Here is a 16,198-nt window from a genome sequence, read left to right on the forward strand (position 1 = left end):
GTCCCATGAAGAGACAGAGAAGTCTCATTTGCACACATCCACTCTCTGTGTATAACGCACAGAAACCACAGCCCCTATGTCCAACCAATTCCCCCTTACCATTCCCTGGTTTCCCCTAACAACTTCATATTGCCTGGTTCAGCCCACTGACAGCATATTAACTTTAGTAAGCCACATCACTCCAATTTACCCTTCTATATGTCCAGGACCTGATAACTCAAAGCCTCTTTCATCCCATCCTTCCATCTCTTTCTTGGTTTCTACCATCTTGCTTTCTCCACTTCTGACATACATATCCTCTAGTTAGAGTCTCTTCACTCCTCCTCACCATGTATTTCAACTATTTCAGTACAAACTGTCCAGTTCTCTCAAGAACATGCTGCTTACAACTACACATCTGTCATACAGTAATTTATTACATAACTAACCCTCCTCACTCCACATATTGTCCTCAAACATTTCGTTCCCAACATGTGCACCGTCTTTTGTTCTTTTCTATTCAGGACCACAGACTTGCACCCATTCAACACATTTATGATTACTCTGCTGTCAAATATAACCATCTTCGTCTCATACCTTGGCATGGGGAAAAAAGAATGTTACCTACATACCTCCTTCATGCTGTAAGAGGTGACTTTGATTGGCAGGAGCTGTGGATTGGAAATCCTCCCCTCCTGTATCATCACTTTCTAAAAGTAAGAACAGGAGTAAAGTGAGGATTTTCCCTTGACTGTTATTTGTCTGTCCCTAATCTTACCTCACTATGACAGAAAACAAGCAGATACTCGGAAAACAGAAACCAATCATTATGTTTGATTAAATATAACTGCAAGCAAAAGCTAAAAATTTACTGAATAAATACACACAATATAGACAAATGGGGATACAATGGGGTGTAGGTTACACTCACAACTGTAAAAAACACAAAGGTAATTGTCTACTGATTATCAGTATTTACAATGGTTGGAATGAGGCTTTTTCTGTAGCAGTCTGTGCAAACTTATATTTACAAAGTACTTCTTTATACATAATAAGTATTTTATACACAGTCTATATCACCATTAGCATAAAACTCCAATTCATTATTTCATAGGATCTCACCTACAAGCTGTAATACAAGATGAAAGATATTAAAATTTTAGTGGGTATCTCACTGAACCAAAAAGCATGTGAATGTCATTGTGAAGATTTTTTCATGTAAGCCTAACAAGAAAATGTTCAAATGAATTTCAAAAAAATACTGTTCATTATACAGTAAAATGTCTCTTAAGTAATGCACCTTTAACTGTTTTGATTTGTGGAGATTTTGGGATACCCAAAGAACCCCTTTGATCCAAGAATTAGTCCCCAGTAGTTAAATTCTTTTTTTTTCTATAAAATTGATGTCAGATGTATATGAACCCTAAACAATCTTAGAGTAAAAACATTTTTTGTTAATTGTGCATATTCTAAAATTTTCTCCTTCCTAAACTGTAAAAGCTTTAGCTTTTGGAAAAGTTTCCTTTCCAAATCCACTTTGTTTATTAAATGTATAATTAAACCTCTCAACCAAAACTCTTATAACAAAACAGCTCATTTCATGATGTGTAACAGTTGTCACAATCAGCATAATGTTACAATATCCAAGAAAAAGGTTCAGTTGGCTGATAAAAATATATCTTATGATTGTTACTTCTTGTAACACATAACAGTTGACAAGACTAAACTGACACAACTCATTTTTGCAACTTAAGATTTTCTTGTGGTGAGTGCTTTGCACTAGCTCTTGCCTTTTGGCAAAATGGTAGAAGCCATAGACAGAAGTAGTAGGTAAGAATGTAAAACAGGAGCTTTAGGTAGAAGTAACAGGTAGGAGCATTAGGAAGAAGTACTAGGTTGTAACATTAGGCAGGACTATTAGGCAGTCACATTAGGTAGGAAAATTATGTAGGAGCCTCTGAAAATACTGTGCTAGAACTGCACCTGCTAGATGCCTGTTAATGATGAGGCACTAAAGGTTAAGAAGTGGCCCTGGAGTTCAACAGTTATGGAGAATCTTTTGCCATGGGCACCCCCCTGTAGGGAGTTTACAAAAGGAACAGGCATCAGAGATGTAGATGGATAAATAGTTACATCTTTAAATCTTTTCATTTATGACTTTAATTCTTCCTCAAGGTACTCAATAATTTCTTAGTACCGTTAGATGAGGGGCTTCGACATATATGGCCCATCTAGGTCATATCCCAGCTTTCTGTAATAGTTCCGAGTGCCAACACCTGGAAATATATATAAATATAAGAATTATTAAATATATAAATAAAGACATTGTACTGAGTCAAAGCAGCTTAACTTTCTCAATTGCTCTGAAACCTTAACAGACGGTAAATGCACTGATCGCTAAATCTGAATGATTTATCGTTATCATTAGACACACAACCATAATTACAAGATAATAAACTTTGCAAACAAAACAGATAACAAAATATAATAGACCCATCAATCATTCTTAAAAGCATCAAAGGAAAACTTCTTTCTGAATCTGAATAACATGAAGATATTAACATACAACCCATCCTGATAAAAAGTAGCCTTAAGTTCAAAAGCAACATCAATTTACATTTTAGAGATCACCTCAAGAACATGAACATAAGCTAAACTGCCTTAAATCCACGAACTAACCTGACTTAACCATCATCTGCTACCCCATCAGCATCTCAAGGATAGGCTGTTTTGATACCAGCTTCTTTCCCTACACGTTGAAGCTTTGGAACTCTCTACATTCTCATGTCTTTCCCTGTAACTATGACTTCACACTTCAAAAGAAAGGCTTTCACTTTCTTTAAAATTCATAGATACTTTCCCTTGTCTCTCCCTTTTCCATTTCATAATTCTCTCTACATTTCAATTAAGGCCCGGCCTTGATGTGGACTTTTGTCCATGACTAAGGAAAAAAAAATCAGGTTGTAGCACACCTAGTTCTAGATATCAAATCTGTTGACTTCTCAGTCTGTAAGTTCTATGGCACAAGAAACTAGCTAAACAGGTAGGGGTTTGGTGAGAGGGGATTGCAGTTACACATCTCAGTAGCACATACATTCATCATGTATGGAAAGAAGCCTCTTAAACTTAAGCACTAATTTTCTGTAATTGACAATGAATTGGGAAAGACATTAGCTAGTAACAAAGGAAGTTACTCTCATGAAAGGGAAGTGGCTACTCACAGTATAATACAAATATCAAATTCCTCAAGATTTTATGGATGTTAATTCAACATAAAACTTTTTCCAAATCTTTCTTTCTTTTAAACTATTCGCCATTTCCCGCGTTAGCGAGGTAGCGTTAAGAACAGAGGACTGGGCCTTTTTTGGAATATCCTCACCTGGCCCCCTCTGTTCCTTCTTTTGGAAAATTTAAAAAAAAAAAAAACGAGAGGGGAGGATTTCCAGCCCCCCGCTCCCTCCCCTTTTAGTCGCCTTCTACGACACGCAGGGAACACGTGGGAAGTATTCTTAATCCCCTATCCCCAGGGATAAAAATTTACCAATTTACCAATTTATAAACCAGTATTAGTGGTCCTCATACTAAGTAGATAGAAGACCTCTGGAAGTACAAAAGTTAGATTCCAATGCAGAATAAGGAAAATAATTTCTGTGATTACTAGTTTTCTTCCCTTTCATCTGTTACTCTTTTCTGTAACTTTAGAGTCAACTATTCATAATTCCACATTTACACTTCTTGTACATATACACTTGCTAGTACAACCTTTGTTTTTTCTCATTCTTTCTTCAGTGTACATACAAGTGGCAAGGGCTTCATTCACTCAACTGCAAAACCAATGTGAAGAATGGGTCATAAACAAAGGAATGTGTGCATATATAGGTGATTGTTACAATTTAGGAAGAATCCCCATACATGAACTGGCTATGAAAGCACATAAAGATAAATCTAAATTTCTAATGCAGACCTACCTGAAATAACAGAAATTTTCTGAGATCCATGCTCTTCTTTGGCAATCCTCTCCGCTTCTTCCATAAGTAACATGCCAAAGCCCTGATGCTGGAATTTGGTAGGATCACGAGTACTCACTGGTACCACCGAACCATACACATGTAGCTCTCGCACTATCGATACACCAGCCACCAACTCAGGCCTAAGTGTTAGAAATATGTATATTTAAATCCATACATATGCCATGACTTTTATCCTGTGCTTAACCTTCACCAACACATGGTTCACTAATTCTTTTAACATGACTGTTTATGACCCTACCATAAACCATATCAACTATGCCACAAATACATATTTCTCTATAATTCCTAATATCACTTTTCCATACATACACTCGACAACAATTTTATCTGTATTCTTGATAATCAAACTCAGGTGCTACTGGATTCTGCCTGCATGATATTACAAGTGTTAAGTCACCTTTAGCAAGGGTGCATCACCCGGAGTACAGTCTCATCAAGAACTTCTCAGTCCAAATGAGTCCATCATTTTCCTGTGACTAAAAGGAGTGCAGCCCAAGAGGAGTGGGAACTCATGAAAAATGAGTCATGGATTAACTCCAGGACCCCTTTACAATGGGGTTCTTGAATAACTATAAATAAAATCATCTCAACATTCAATGTATATTCCCAACATTTGCATTTTTAAAGATGTAACTGCCATTCTCACTTACTCCTTTGTAATGTCTTCTTTTATCTATTCCTCCCCTTCTTACCTCTGATATGACTGTTTCAAAAGCTGTATCTCTCACCATCATTTCCAAGCACTTTTGATATGAATCTTTCTTTTTCATAAAAGATTCATTCTTTGTAACTAAGAATCCCCCAGGCTTGTCTTATAACCGCACACCTCTCCTCTAAATCTCTACCTCTTCCAAAGTATCCTGTTCTGTACATTTTCATTCATATCTCTCCTACTATACTCTTTCGTTTTTCTTTCATTCATGTATAATATCTAAATTTTCTATTCATAAATCATACTTTACAAACTACTTTTTGGTAAATCCAATTTCTCCTTCTAAAGACTCTTTCTCTTAAACCAACTTTCTTAAGCCTTTACTCCATCATGCTATTTCCATCATTTTAATTCTTCATAACCTATACTTACAACGGCAGACCCTAATTTAGAAGGGGAAGAGGATATGTCAACCAAAGTTTTGCACTTCTGTAGCACACAAAGTTATAAAGAAAAAAGTATGTGCACGCAAAATATATGGATTCAGAAAGCATAATCCCGTAGAGACGTTCTGCCTTTATATGGTGTGAATGGACAACTACTTAATGCTGTTAAAAAGCTTTTATAATGCAAGTATGAATGACTGGTTCATTCATGGAGGTTGCGTACTGTTACCATGGCTGATGAGTGTGAATGGACAACTTCTTAATGCTGTTAAAAAGCTTTTATAATGGAAGTATGAATGACTGGTTCATTCATGGAGGTTGCATACTGTTACCATGGCTGATGAGGCACTGTGAGAGATGTGAGTTGGGTGGAGCAATACAATGGTGCAGTACTACACAAAGCTAAAGGAAGACAGAAATCATCACAGGTCTCACAGACAGGTGATGTTGCACTGTTATCTACATCAGAGGAAGAATTGGAGAGAATAATATATAGCTTTGATAGTGAAACTTGAAACAGGATGCTAAAAATGAAGGCAAGAAGGATTTGAGTTTTTGAAACTCAAATCAGAAATTTGTAGTGTAACATCAGTTTGAAAGTAAAAAAACGGTTAGTTATGAATAAGTTCAGATGCTAGGGACTGAAGTTCAGTAAGGATGATTGTGGGAAAGCTGAAGTTAGAAGCAATTCTGCTGGGAAGATAAATTGTAGGTGTATTGTAAACTCTGAAAAATGGGAAAAATTCAAGAGTACAATGTACCTGAAATGTTCATAAAAGAGTAATTCTCTCAATTCTGATAAATGTATGTGAAACGAAAGTTTACATAGGTCTGGATGGGTAAAACTTAAAATAAGCATAAATAAATAACTTAAATAGTATAACTATAACGAGGATGAAAAGGAGAGCAGAAAATAAAATGTGAGAAGAATATATAGTGTGAAGAAATCATCAGAAAGGCAGATGGAAGGAATTCTTGCATAATGGTACGGTCATGTGGAACATATGGTAAATAGACTGGTCATGAAGATATTTAGTTTAGCATAACTGAATGCACAAGAAGTAGACTGCAGAAGAGATGGTTGGATACAGAATCTATTTCAGCTAAACAGATTCCGGGTGAGGATCCCACAGGAATGATTTGGGCCTGGATACAAGGGAAGCTTTCTGTATATGAAGGGAAAGTGATTGAAGACTTAGTTTTGCTTGATAACCCAGTTTAATGCGTAAAAAGAATATGAAAGAAGTACTCATGTAACTGCAGAGGTTTATGTTCTGCTTTAACACCGGGACATGGGCTGAACATGAGTGAGTATGACACAAGAGGCTGGATATACCTGAACCACCCTAAGGAACTGCGAATGGAGACAAAGATAACAGTCAGACATGGAGTATAAAAATATTCAAATGCATGCAGCATGCCTAAGTAATAATACATTATGAAAGGAGATAAACTGTGATAGGAGAATGGGTAAACAAATGGGAGTGACAGTGACAGGAGCACATGGAAAGGCAGTAGCAAACAAAGAAGTGAGAAGAGATGAAGTGAGACTTATGAATAAAAGAATAATAAATGGGGGCAATGAATGTAGTGTGTTTGTATGAGGTGGTATGCAGAGCAAGAGAGTCCTTACTTATGGTATAGTGAGAAGAGAGGAGGTACTGAAATTCTTGCATAAGATGAAATGTGAGAAAGTTAAAGAAGTGGATGTGACTGCTACCGAGTTTTCAAGAAAAGGGGTGACTATGTTGATGACTGCTTAATCAGGCTATTCAGTATCTGTAGGGCCCACGGTGAGATGCCTGAAAAATGGCAGAATGCATGCACAGTTCCCTTACATAAAAGCAATGGTGAAAAAATGAGTGTTTGGTAAGGTGTATGGGAAAAAAAAGCATGAAAGAATATTAGCATGCAGAGAACATCTGGTTGGGAAGTAATGTGGATTCAGCATAGGTTGAGGTTCTGTGAAGTAGATGTTTACTCTGAAAAATTTGTGTGAAAAATACCTTAAAAAGGAAAGTGAAATCTATGGATCTGGGGGAAGATAAGATAAGACTGACAAAAGGTCATTATTTAACAGATTTCTTTCTCTTTAACAATAAAAAAGCTTGAACTTCAATTCTAAATCATGAGAAATTAGATTAAAACACCCACCTGAAGGTTTGATCAGAGCACTTTCTAAGCCGAAGGAGCCCAACCAATATGTCCTGCTCTGGGTCCTCATAAGACAGGAATGTTTCCCATCCTCCATTTGCCATGTAATCACGTCGGATCATCTCTACCTGAATAAATGTGTGAAGTTACAATGAATACTAAAAAAAATTAGCTCTTGCTCTCTCTCCCCGTGTCTCTGTTTATTTCTGTATACGTCTTGGTTAATTGTGAATACTTCGCTATGAGGAAAGTCTAGTATATAGTGCTTGCTGCATATACTGCCTGCTTAAGAATTTTATTATTCTTTCACACAACACATAGAATGTATGTTAATCCTGAGTTCATGTAAAAACTGTTTTTGTCCATCTAATCTTCTTTTAATGCTTTATGTGCTTAGTACCTTCATTATGCAATTAACTTCATTGTGGTGCTTGTAAAAAATAATACTTATTTGGAATTATTTCATAAATTTTCAATTTGATTACACCTTGAAGCTTAAAAATACGACATTCAATACACCTTCATATCACATAAAAGCAAGCTAAATAGCAGTTAAAAAAAAGTTAAAACTTTATCAATTATCAAAGTCCAATAAACTGAACTGAAGATTTTATCAAAAATCTGCCTCATGTTCTAACATACTGGCCACAACCTTCAAAATAAAGTAAAATACTTTTTGAAATGCATGGGAAAGGTGTAGCATGCTGATAATAAAAAACTAAAGTATGACAGGTCACTAATGATACATTACTATGTAGTATTAGGTAGCCTTTGGTAATCAGTTAAAAACATATCATATAAAGCAGGTTTGTTAAGTAGACTATATATCAAACAACATCTAAAACAGCAAAATGATTACTACAAGTAAAGAATAAGAGAAGTTTGTTTACCTCATAAGGTCGAACTTTATGATGGATTTCTTGAATACCAACTTCGCGAGTACGAACATCTCGGCATTCTGTACCGAAATCTTTCATCCGGGATAAAGCTAATTCTCTTAGATTTCCATGCTCTACACCAGAACTGATGAGGAATGAAAAAAAAGTTTTCAGGATACCTGAAGACTCTTACTTCTGGTTTAGATTAGTAAAGAAACATGAAATATTGTAAAAATATAAAAAGGTGCTTGGTGGCGGTAGCCTAGCTATCAATATCTCCACAGAATCAGCTACTTTCTATGCGAAACAAATTGGTCGGGAAAGAATATTTACCTAAACATTATATTCCACTTCTTCACCTACATGGAGGGATAAATTTTTTTTCCCAAGTGAAACTGGCACCTCTTCATCTTTCAACCAAAGGAAAGAAAAACAGGTGGGTGGGTTGTGTGCTATGTAACTATACAGAGGATTGAATACAGGCCAGTAGAGCAGAACTTAGTTATTATTATTTATCTTATTTTGCTTTGTCGCTGTCTCCCGCATTAGTGAGGTAGCGCAAGGAAACAGACGAAAGAATGGCCCAACCCACCCACATACACATGTATATACATACACGTCCACACACGCAAATATACATACCTATAAATCTCAACGTATACATATATATACTCACACAGACATTTACATATATACAAATTTACATAATTCATACTGTCTGCCTTTATTCATTCCCATCGCCACCTCACTACACATGAAATAACCCCCTTCCCCCTCATGTGTGCAAGGTAGCACTAGGAAAAGACAACAAAGGCCCAATTCACTCACACTCAGTCTCTAGCTGTCATGTAATAATGCATTCTATCCCTGGGGATAGGGGAGAAAGAATACTTCCCACACATTCCTCACGTATCGTAGAAGGCGACTAAAGGGGACGGGAGCGTGGGGCTAGAAACCCTCCCCTCCTTGTATTTTAACTTTCTAATAGGGGAAACAGAAGAATGAGTCATGCGGGGAGTGCTCATCCTCAGAACTTAGTACCATTATCATTTTAGAATGGCATGTAATACTTGCTCTTTCTGATAGATAGGATTAAGGTCAAGATATCTCAGTTTCTGCTTATGCTATTTGAAGCTCAAGCAAACTAAACCCCACCCACATTTATGCCACATCATGGAATCTTGACCTAAGCAACAAAATTTTCATGAAGGTTATAACAAAAATGAGAGGAGCAAACTTTTCATCAAAATAATCTTCTAAAACTGCCTTTCACATCAAAAGGATTTTGTCAATAATCTTTTAGAGACTTGGAAACTTTATCAAGTCATTCTGCCTTCTTTTCATTTTCCTCTTTCACAATATCCTTTATCATTACAGTTACAGAGTGGATTTTACTTTCATAAAATTATATATGACACAACATCAAAAGGTACCCACCTAACTAAAGGCATAGGGATGTCCCTCTGTACTCTATATACACGAACCCATGGGGGCACAAGTGAAAGTATTGTGGCTATCAAGTCAACCAAAGTATTAGGGGGATAGCTCTTATACCGTCCAGTTTTCCATAGCTCGTACAAGCCCGTGCCACGAATAACCAAGGTTGGATAGATTTTCAGTCCATCTGGTCTAAATGCTGGGTTTTCAAAAAATTCCTGAAAAGGATGAATTACATATAAAAACAGGATAAAACTTATTCAATATCATTAAAGTGTTCACATGAAGTTTTTCTCCAACACCACACAATTAGAATCATAATAAAAAGAAAATAATCATGACTCCAAGGATAAATATGAATGAGTCCTCAATATATATCAACCTTAAGTTCAAAGCTGCTATAATTTGCAGTTAAGTACATATGATGAATAAGTAGCTAAGACATTAGGTAAGTTATCCCTGTAAAGACAATAACAATAAAAACCAAACTTACAATAAACTGCTCCACATCTCTCTCATAATCAACATTTGGCAAGTCAGGCATCATGTGAGACACCACTTTAAATCCTGCATCTTTGGAGTAATGGAAACTTTCACTCACAGCCCTCACTGTGTGTCCTCTGAAGCACAAAATGAAAATGATGCAATAAAAATATAATTTGCAAGCACTAAATCATATTTCACCTTTCCTTCCTTTATGCAAACAAGGCTCTGTATGTATCACATAGAGAAAAATATACAGTTATCAACTCGATATTCTTTTTAAACAGCTTATAACATCTACTGGTGGTAATCACAATCTGCTGATATATAACCCTAAATATACTTACTAACTTCTAAGCGATATAGAAAACTGAATATAGATGTAACATCTTACCTGTTTGTGTCCCTAGCCACATCTTCATAAACAGACTGAACACCTATCTCCAATCTTGTACACCCATACTTAAGCATGTCTGAAAGGTGGCGCTTTAAGCAGTAGTCAGGACGTGTCTCTATGGTAATTCCTGGAATGGACAAACAAGTTTTGATGACTAAATAATGGAAAAAACAACTGCTATAGTAAAACTGATAAGAGGGATAAACAAAATCCTTGTATATGTGCTTCAAAGTAAAAATATATTACATAATCTATTTCTTTTTATACTATTCGCAATTTCCCATGTAAGAGATAGTGTTAAGAACACAGGACTGGGCCTTTGAGGGAATATCCTCATCTGGCCTCCTTTTCTGTTCCTTCTTTTGGAAAAAAAAAAAAAAAAAAGAAAGGGGAGGATTTCCAGTCCCCTGCTCCCTCCCTTTTAGTCACCTTTTACGACATGCAGGGAATACGTAGGAAGTATTCTTTCTCTCCTACCCCAGGGAACATAATCTATTTATAATCATATTTAGGAATACTGTTCTCCACCTGCCTTTCGTTATGTCATGAGAGAAAAGTTACAACTGGCAAGGTTGTATCATCAGAGTACAATCTCTTGAAAGAGCTTCTTACTCCTATGGAGTTCATCCTTTCCCTGCTACAAAACGTAGCAGACTGAAGCTCTTAGAACCCCTGGAGAAGGTGTCCTTGGGCTTATATAATAATTTTACCTATATATGTTTAATTTGTTTATGGATGAGGTTGTTAGGGAGGTGAGTGCAAGAGTTTTGGAGAGAGGGGCAAGTATGCAGTCTGTTGTGGATGAGAGGGCTTGGGAAATGAGTCAGTTGTTGTTTGCTGATAATACAGCGCTGGTGGCTGATTTGGGTGAGAAACTGCAGAAGCTGGTGACTGAGTTTGATAAAGTGAGGGAAAGAAGAAAGCTGTGAGTAAATGTGAATAAGAGCAAGGTTATTCAGTTCAGTAGGGTTGAGGGACAAGTCAATTGGGAGGTAAGTTTTAATGGAGAAAAACTGGAGGAAGTGAAGTGTTTTAGATATCTGGGAGTGGATTTAGCAATGGATGGAACCACGGAAGTGGAAGTTAATCACAGGGTGGGGGGGCGAAGGTTCGGGGAGAGCTGAAGAATGTGTGGAAAGCAAAAATGGGTATGTCTAAAGGAATAGGGGTTCCAACAATTTTTATATGGTTGCAAGGCATGGGCTATAGATAGGGTTGCGCAGAGGAGGGTGGTTGTGTTGGAAATGAGATGTCTGAGGACAATATGTGGTGTGAGGTGGTTCAAACACGTAAGTAATGAAATGGTAAGAGATATGTGTGGTAATAAAAAGAGTGTGGTTGAGAGAGCAGAAGAGGGTGTATTGAAATGGTTTGGTCACATGGAGAGAATGAGTGAGGAAAGATTGACAAAGGGGATACACGTGTCAGAGGTGGAGGGAACGAGAAGAAGTGGAAGACCAAATTGGAGGTGGAAGGATGGAGTGAAAAAGATTTTGAATGATTGGGGCCTGAACATACAAAAGGGTGAAAGGTGTGCAAGGGATAGAGTGAATTGGAATGATAAGGTATACCGGGGTTGATGTGCTGTCAATGGATTGAACCAGGGAATGTGAAGCGTCTGGGGCAAACCATGGAAATAATAATGCAAAATATATAGAACATTCTTTATTCAAGGAGTCTTACCTATGCACTTGGTGCTGCTACGCTCTGAGTACTTAACAGCTTCACTAACACTTGTGGATGAGTGACCTGAGAGGGCATCGTGAAGATTACGGATGAAATAGTCTCTGTACTCCTCTGGGAGAGCCATAAATGTTCCCCCCATCACTATAAATTCTACTTTGTCAACACTATGACCCAACTGCCGCAACTGAAATAATAGAAAAATATTAATCTAAGTGATAATACTATGCTCTTCAAAGTTTTTCAGAGATTACACCACATAATATTGCACTGCTGGCAAGAGGAGGTTTAAAGCACCCAACTGCCATAACTGAAATTTGAAAAAAAATTAATCTAACAACAATTTTTCAGAGATTATGCCATGTAATACTGCACAACTGGCAAGGGGAGGTTTAAAGCACTGAAATAAAAGAACTGGGAAGGAGCTAGTGGTGTCCTACTATTACAGTAATATTCCATTCTCAATTCATAATGGGTGTGATTAGGGACACATAGACTGCAAGAAGTTTCCCACTTAAATTCCAGAGTTCCAACTACCAAAGCTGTTTAATTCTGCATGGGATGCCATCCATTACTGCAGAAAACATTACATCAGATGAAGCTAAACACTTAATGGACTGCATTTCAAGATACTGAAATTCCTAGGTGATAATGAGTTGTGAAACATATCACAGATCCTTGTGGCACACCACTTGTCATGTTTAACCATTCTGAGGCTTGATCATTAATCACAACTCTTTGTTTATAGCCAGTGAACCAATTTCCTTATCAATGAGATACAGCCCAATCTATACCATGTGACAACTTTAGTTAGTAACCTTAGATGTGGAACGTTACAAAATGCTTTTTGAAAATCTAGATTGGTGATATCAAGTGCTTTACTTTCATCATACATAATGATCATATCATTAAAGAAATCAAGCAGATTTCTCAGACATGAACAATTTCATATAAAACCATGCTGCGAGTCATTCATTAATTGGAGGTCCTCCCTCAGAGAGTGATGGATTTTTTAACACAGCATGTTACATCAGGTGGTCAATCACCTTACTGGTCTTCCTAGGTTGACTAAAGCTAGCATTTTAGGATGGGATGATATCAGACAGGAGAAATAAGTATCCAGATGGTGAACTCAACCCTGCCACTGGCAGGCTGCCAGCATATATTGAAATCCCACTTGTAGACACATTCTCGTGCTTCCAATCATGAATATGGGTCTTTTATTACTAACACAACTTCTCAGAACCCATGGTTACTTACTGGCAGAGGAAAAATATCATTAAACATAAGGATAGAGAGCAAAAGCTGAATCGCTCCACCCAATACCTCAGGGTAAATGAGACAGCAAATCATGTTATCTGACTTCTAAAACTATACTATGTTGCAATACAAATGATATCCCAGAAATAATAAGAATCCTTCCCTCCAGTTTTTACTTTTCCAGAGGAAGTAACAAAGAAGGGGGCCAAGCTGAGAATTTTCTCTCTAAGGCTCAGTCCTCTGTTCTTGACGCTACCTTACTAATGCGGGAAATGGTGAATATGTATGAAATAATAATAATATCAATCATAATAATATCAAAAACAATCATCGCTGTCATAGTATCAGGATGAATGTCAATAATAATAATATAACTACTCCAGAATCTACACAGAGGCACAAAAGCCAAATGATAAGTAAAAATTACAAGAATTTTCAAATTGAATGGCTATGTATGGACAAACTATTCAGCATTGCTTCAACATGCAAATTCTTGACAATATTGGATACAAGCTCTGATAATTGAACGACAAAGATAACTAAGGTATTGATGATTCTTTTTTCATACATATTCACATTTCCTGCATTAGTGAGGTAGCATTAAGAACAGAGGACTGAGCCTGAGAGGGAGTATCCTCACTTGTCAGTATGACATAATATAAAATAAAAATGTGCTTTTTCTTAACATACCTGTTCCACTCTATGTCTGGTTTGTAAATATGGATTATACCTGGCCCTTATAGCTCTCATGGATGTAGGTTCATATCCAGTATAGCTCTGTGTTGAGTACTCAAAGTCAGAGTCAGGACCACCTGGACAGTAGACACATATGTTGCCTGTCATATTGATATGTGGGCAACGATGGGGTTTACACATTACTGCTACAACTGCAATCTGGTAAACAAGTATGAAATTCATCACGTAAATTGCTTCCTAGGCCTAATATCTTTAATGAACTTTGTTATAAAAAATGTACACAGAGACCAAACAAAGAAGAGAAATAGTTTCATTACCTAAAAACAAGTTTTTGTGACAAAGTTTCATAACATACAACAAATCAAACATAATTATCAATGAGAATGTTGAACTGGTCTTTAAATCCATGATTACAATTGTTCAAATAACTCTGGAAATTTTCCTGAGGCACTAACTTACACCTGAGGCAGTGCGAACAGGCTTTGCACGAAGTTTTGGAAGGAGAACCTTCTTGTGCTCATGTGGTACAGCAGCTATAATATCCACGAGTCTTGGTGAAGAATGCAGACCATATTTAGAAGATATGCGTGTCTTAAGTTTATTAAGATTAACATCACGCTGCTCCTTTTGGGCCTTTATCAACTCCTGCACAATCTCTCCCACAGTAAGCATACGCAGCTCCTCTCTGGAGAGTGCTGGCCCTGAAAAATAAGAAAGCTAATAACTCGCTGCTTTAAAGCAACTTCCATTGAATTTTCTAAGAAAATCAAGTCAACAATAAGTATTTACAAAATCTGAGTCTTGAGAACAATAAATGCTTCCACTTTGATTGACCCATGAAACTCTATGCCTTTCCTCCTATTTGGCAAGGTATTTTTCAAGTACATGCTCTATTTTCTCATTAATAATTACATCATTAATGGGATTTCTATGTCAATAAATGTACTAGAAATACATAATTTTCAACTGGTATGATACATACACAAACGAATATATGCATGAAAATCTGTACACACACACACACACACACACACATATATATATATATATATATATATATATATATATATATATATATATATATATAAAACTCTTTTATATAAAAAAAAAACCCTCTCACCCAAACCACTTACAAAATTGCTAACCCCTTGGTAGAGATAAAATCTTACCTCTAACACTTCAGAAAGTTATACTTACAAATGCCCGCCCCTCTCTTTCAGGAAACATAAACCTGTCCAAACATTGTTTACCCTCCTTTATAAGTAGAATCAAATATAAATATTCCAAATCACGCTCCAGCACAACTTTTGTACTCTAAAATCAAGCATTGCGAAACTGGATCATTCAACATCCAATGCGTTTCGATACAGTTGTAATGTACCAGTCTCGTTAAGCTGCACAAGTACAAGGAATCCTTCTAGACAGTCTAACATTTCGGTAAAATGTGACATATAACTACCTTTCTTCCTGTTTTGGCCCATTTTTCGTCAACGTTACTACGTCCGCATCTCACACATAAGTAAACAGCTGATGTAGGTATCATAATTCCGGATGTCATTTTAGATTTTTCAAACTAAAAATAGTGTGAGAAAACATATTCTAATTAATGTGAGTGATAAATTATCTGTAATTTTCAAAATAAAGATAAGAATAATAAGTTTTTATCAATTCTCTGCTAAGAATCTATTCTAATAACTATATGTGAGTAGGAGCTTTACCTCGAATACCTATTTGATGAGCTATGACAATTATTTTGCTAATATATTCGTTTGATGTTAATGTTTAGCCTCCTAACTTAATAGTTTGTTTCATACACAAGCATTTGATGCCGTAATGCTATAAATGTACAAAATTTACTTCTTTTTGCCCTATGTAATAACCCAATAAAACAAACTACAACTGGAAATTGCCCAATGAGAGGCAACAGGTTCATAAATATGCCATTCTGATATGGAAAGTTGATATATTTTGTAATATATTTGTAAATAATAGATTTGGAAATTTCTACTGATACCAGTCGTATCACACATGACTGATTTATAATCTAAGACTTTACTGTTTACCAGACTTGTCCCAAGTGCCTTTTTAGTGAAGCATACCTT

The 16,198-nt window shown here is 36.4% G+C and overlaps 1 protein-coding gene across 2 annotated transcripts; it reads right to left on the reverse strand.

Moving 5' to 3' along the window:
* Positions 1 to 834: 834 nt before the first annotated feature.
* Positions 835 to 15,648, reverse strand: Elp3 (elongator complex protein 3). Of its 2 annotated transcripts, none has more exons than XM_071676803.1 (11): positions 15,556 to 15,648; positions 14,556 to 14,797; positions 14,091 to 14,294; positions 12,141 to 12,327; positions 10,455 to 10,584; positions 10,071 to 10,197; positions 9,578 to 9,795; positions 8,153 to 8,285; positions 7,263 to 7,390; positions 3,948 to 4,129; positions 835 to 2,255 (listed from the first exon to the last, which is right to left on the reverse strand). In XM_071676803.1, exons 1-11 carry the CDS (start codon positions 15,575 to 15,577, stop codon positions 2,179 to 2,181), a joined length of 1,650 nt encoding a protein of 549 aa, XP_071532904.1. In that variant the 5' UTR covers positions 15,578 to 15,648; the 3' UTR covers positions 835 to 2,178. The 2 variants fall into 2 exon arrangements, with proteins under 2 accessions (XP_071532904.1, XP_071532906.1); XM_071676805.1 differs by lacking the exon at positions 15,556 to 15,648 and adding an exon at positions 15,294 to 15,446.
* Positions 15,649 to 16,198: the final 550 nt, after the last annotated feature.

The sequence above is a fragment of the Panulirus ornatus genome, chromosome 23, assembly GCF_036320965.1.
Source record: "Panulirus ornatus isolate Po-2019 chromosome 23, ASM3632096v1, whole genome shotgun sequence".
Taxonomy (NCBI): Eukaryota; Metazoa; Arthropoda; class Malacostraca; order Decapoda; family Palinuridae; genus Panulirus; species Panulirus ornatus.

What these genes read in the sequence shown, in the direction of transcription:
- Elp3 (XM_071676803.1), bottom strand. Translation starts at nt 15,577, where the DNA reads ATGGGCCAAAACAGGAAGAAAG. An exon ending in TGCTCTGATCAAACCTTCAG is followed by an intron (nt 4,130 to 7,262) that starts GTGGGTGTTTTA and finishes TCTAACACTTAG; the next exon opens with GCCTGAGTTGGTGGCTGGTG. An exon ending in GAAAATTTCTGTTATTTCAG is followed by an intron (nt 2,256 to 3,947) that starts GTAGGTCTGCAT and finishes ATATATTTCCAG; the next exon opens with GTGTTGGCACTCGGAACTAT.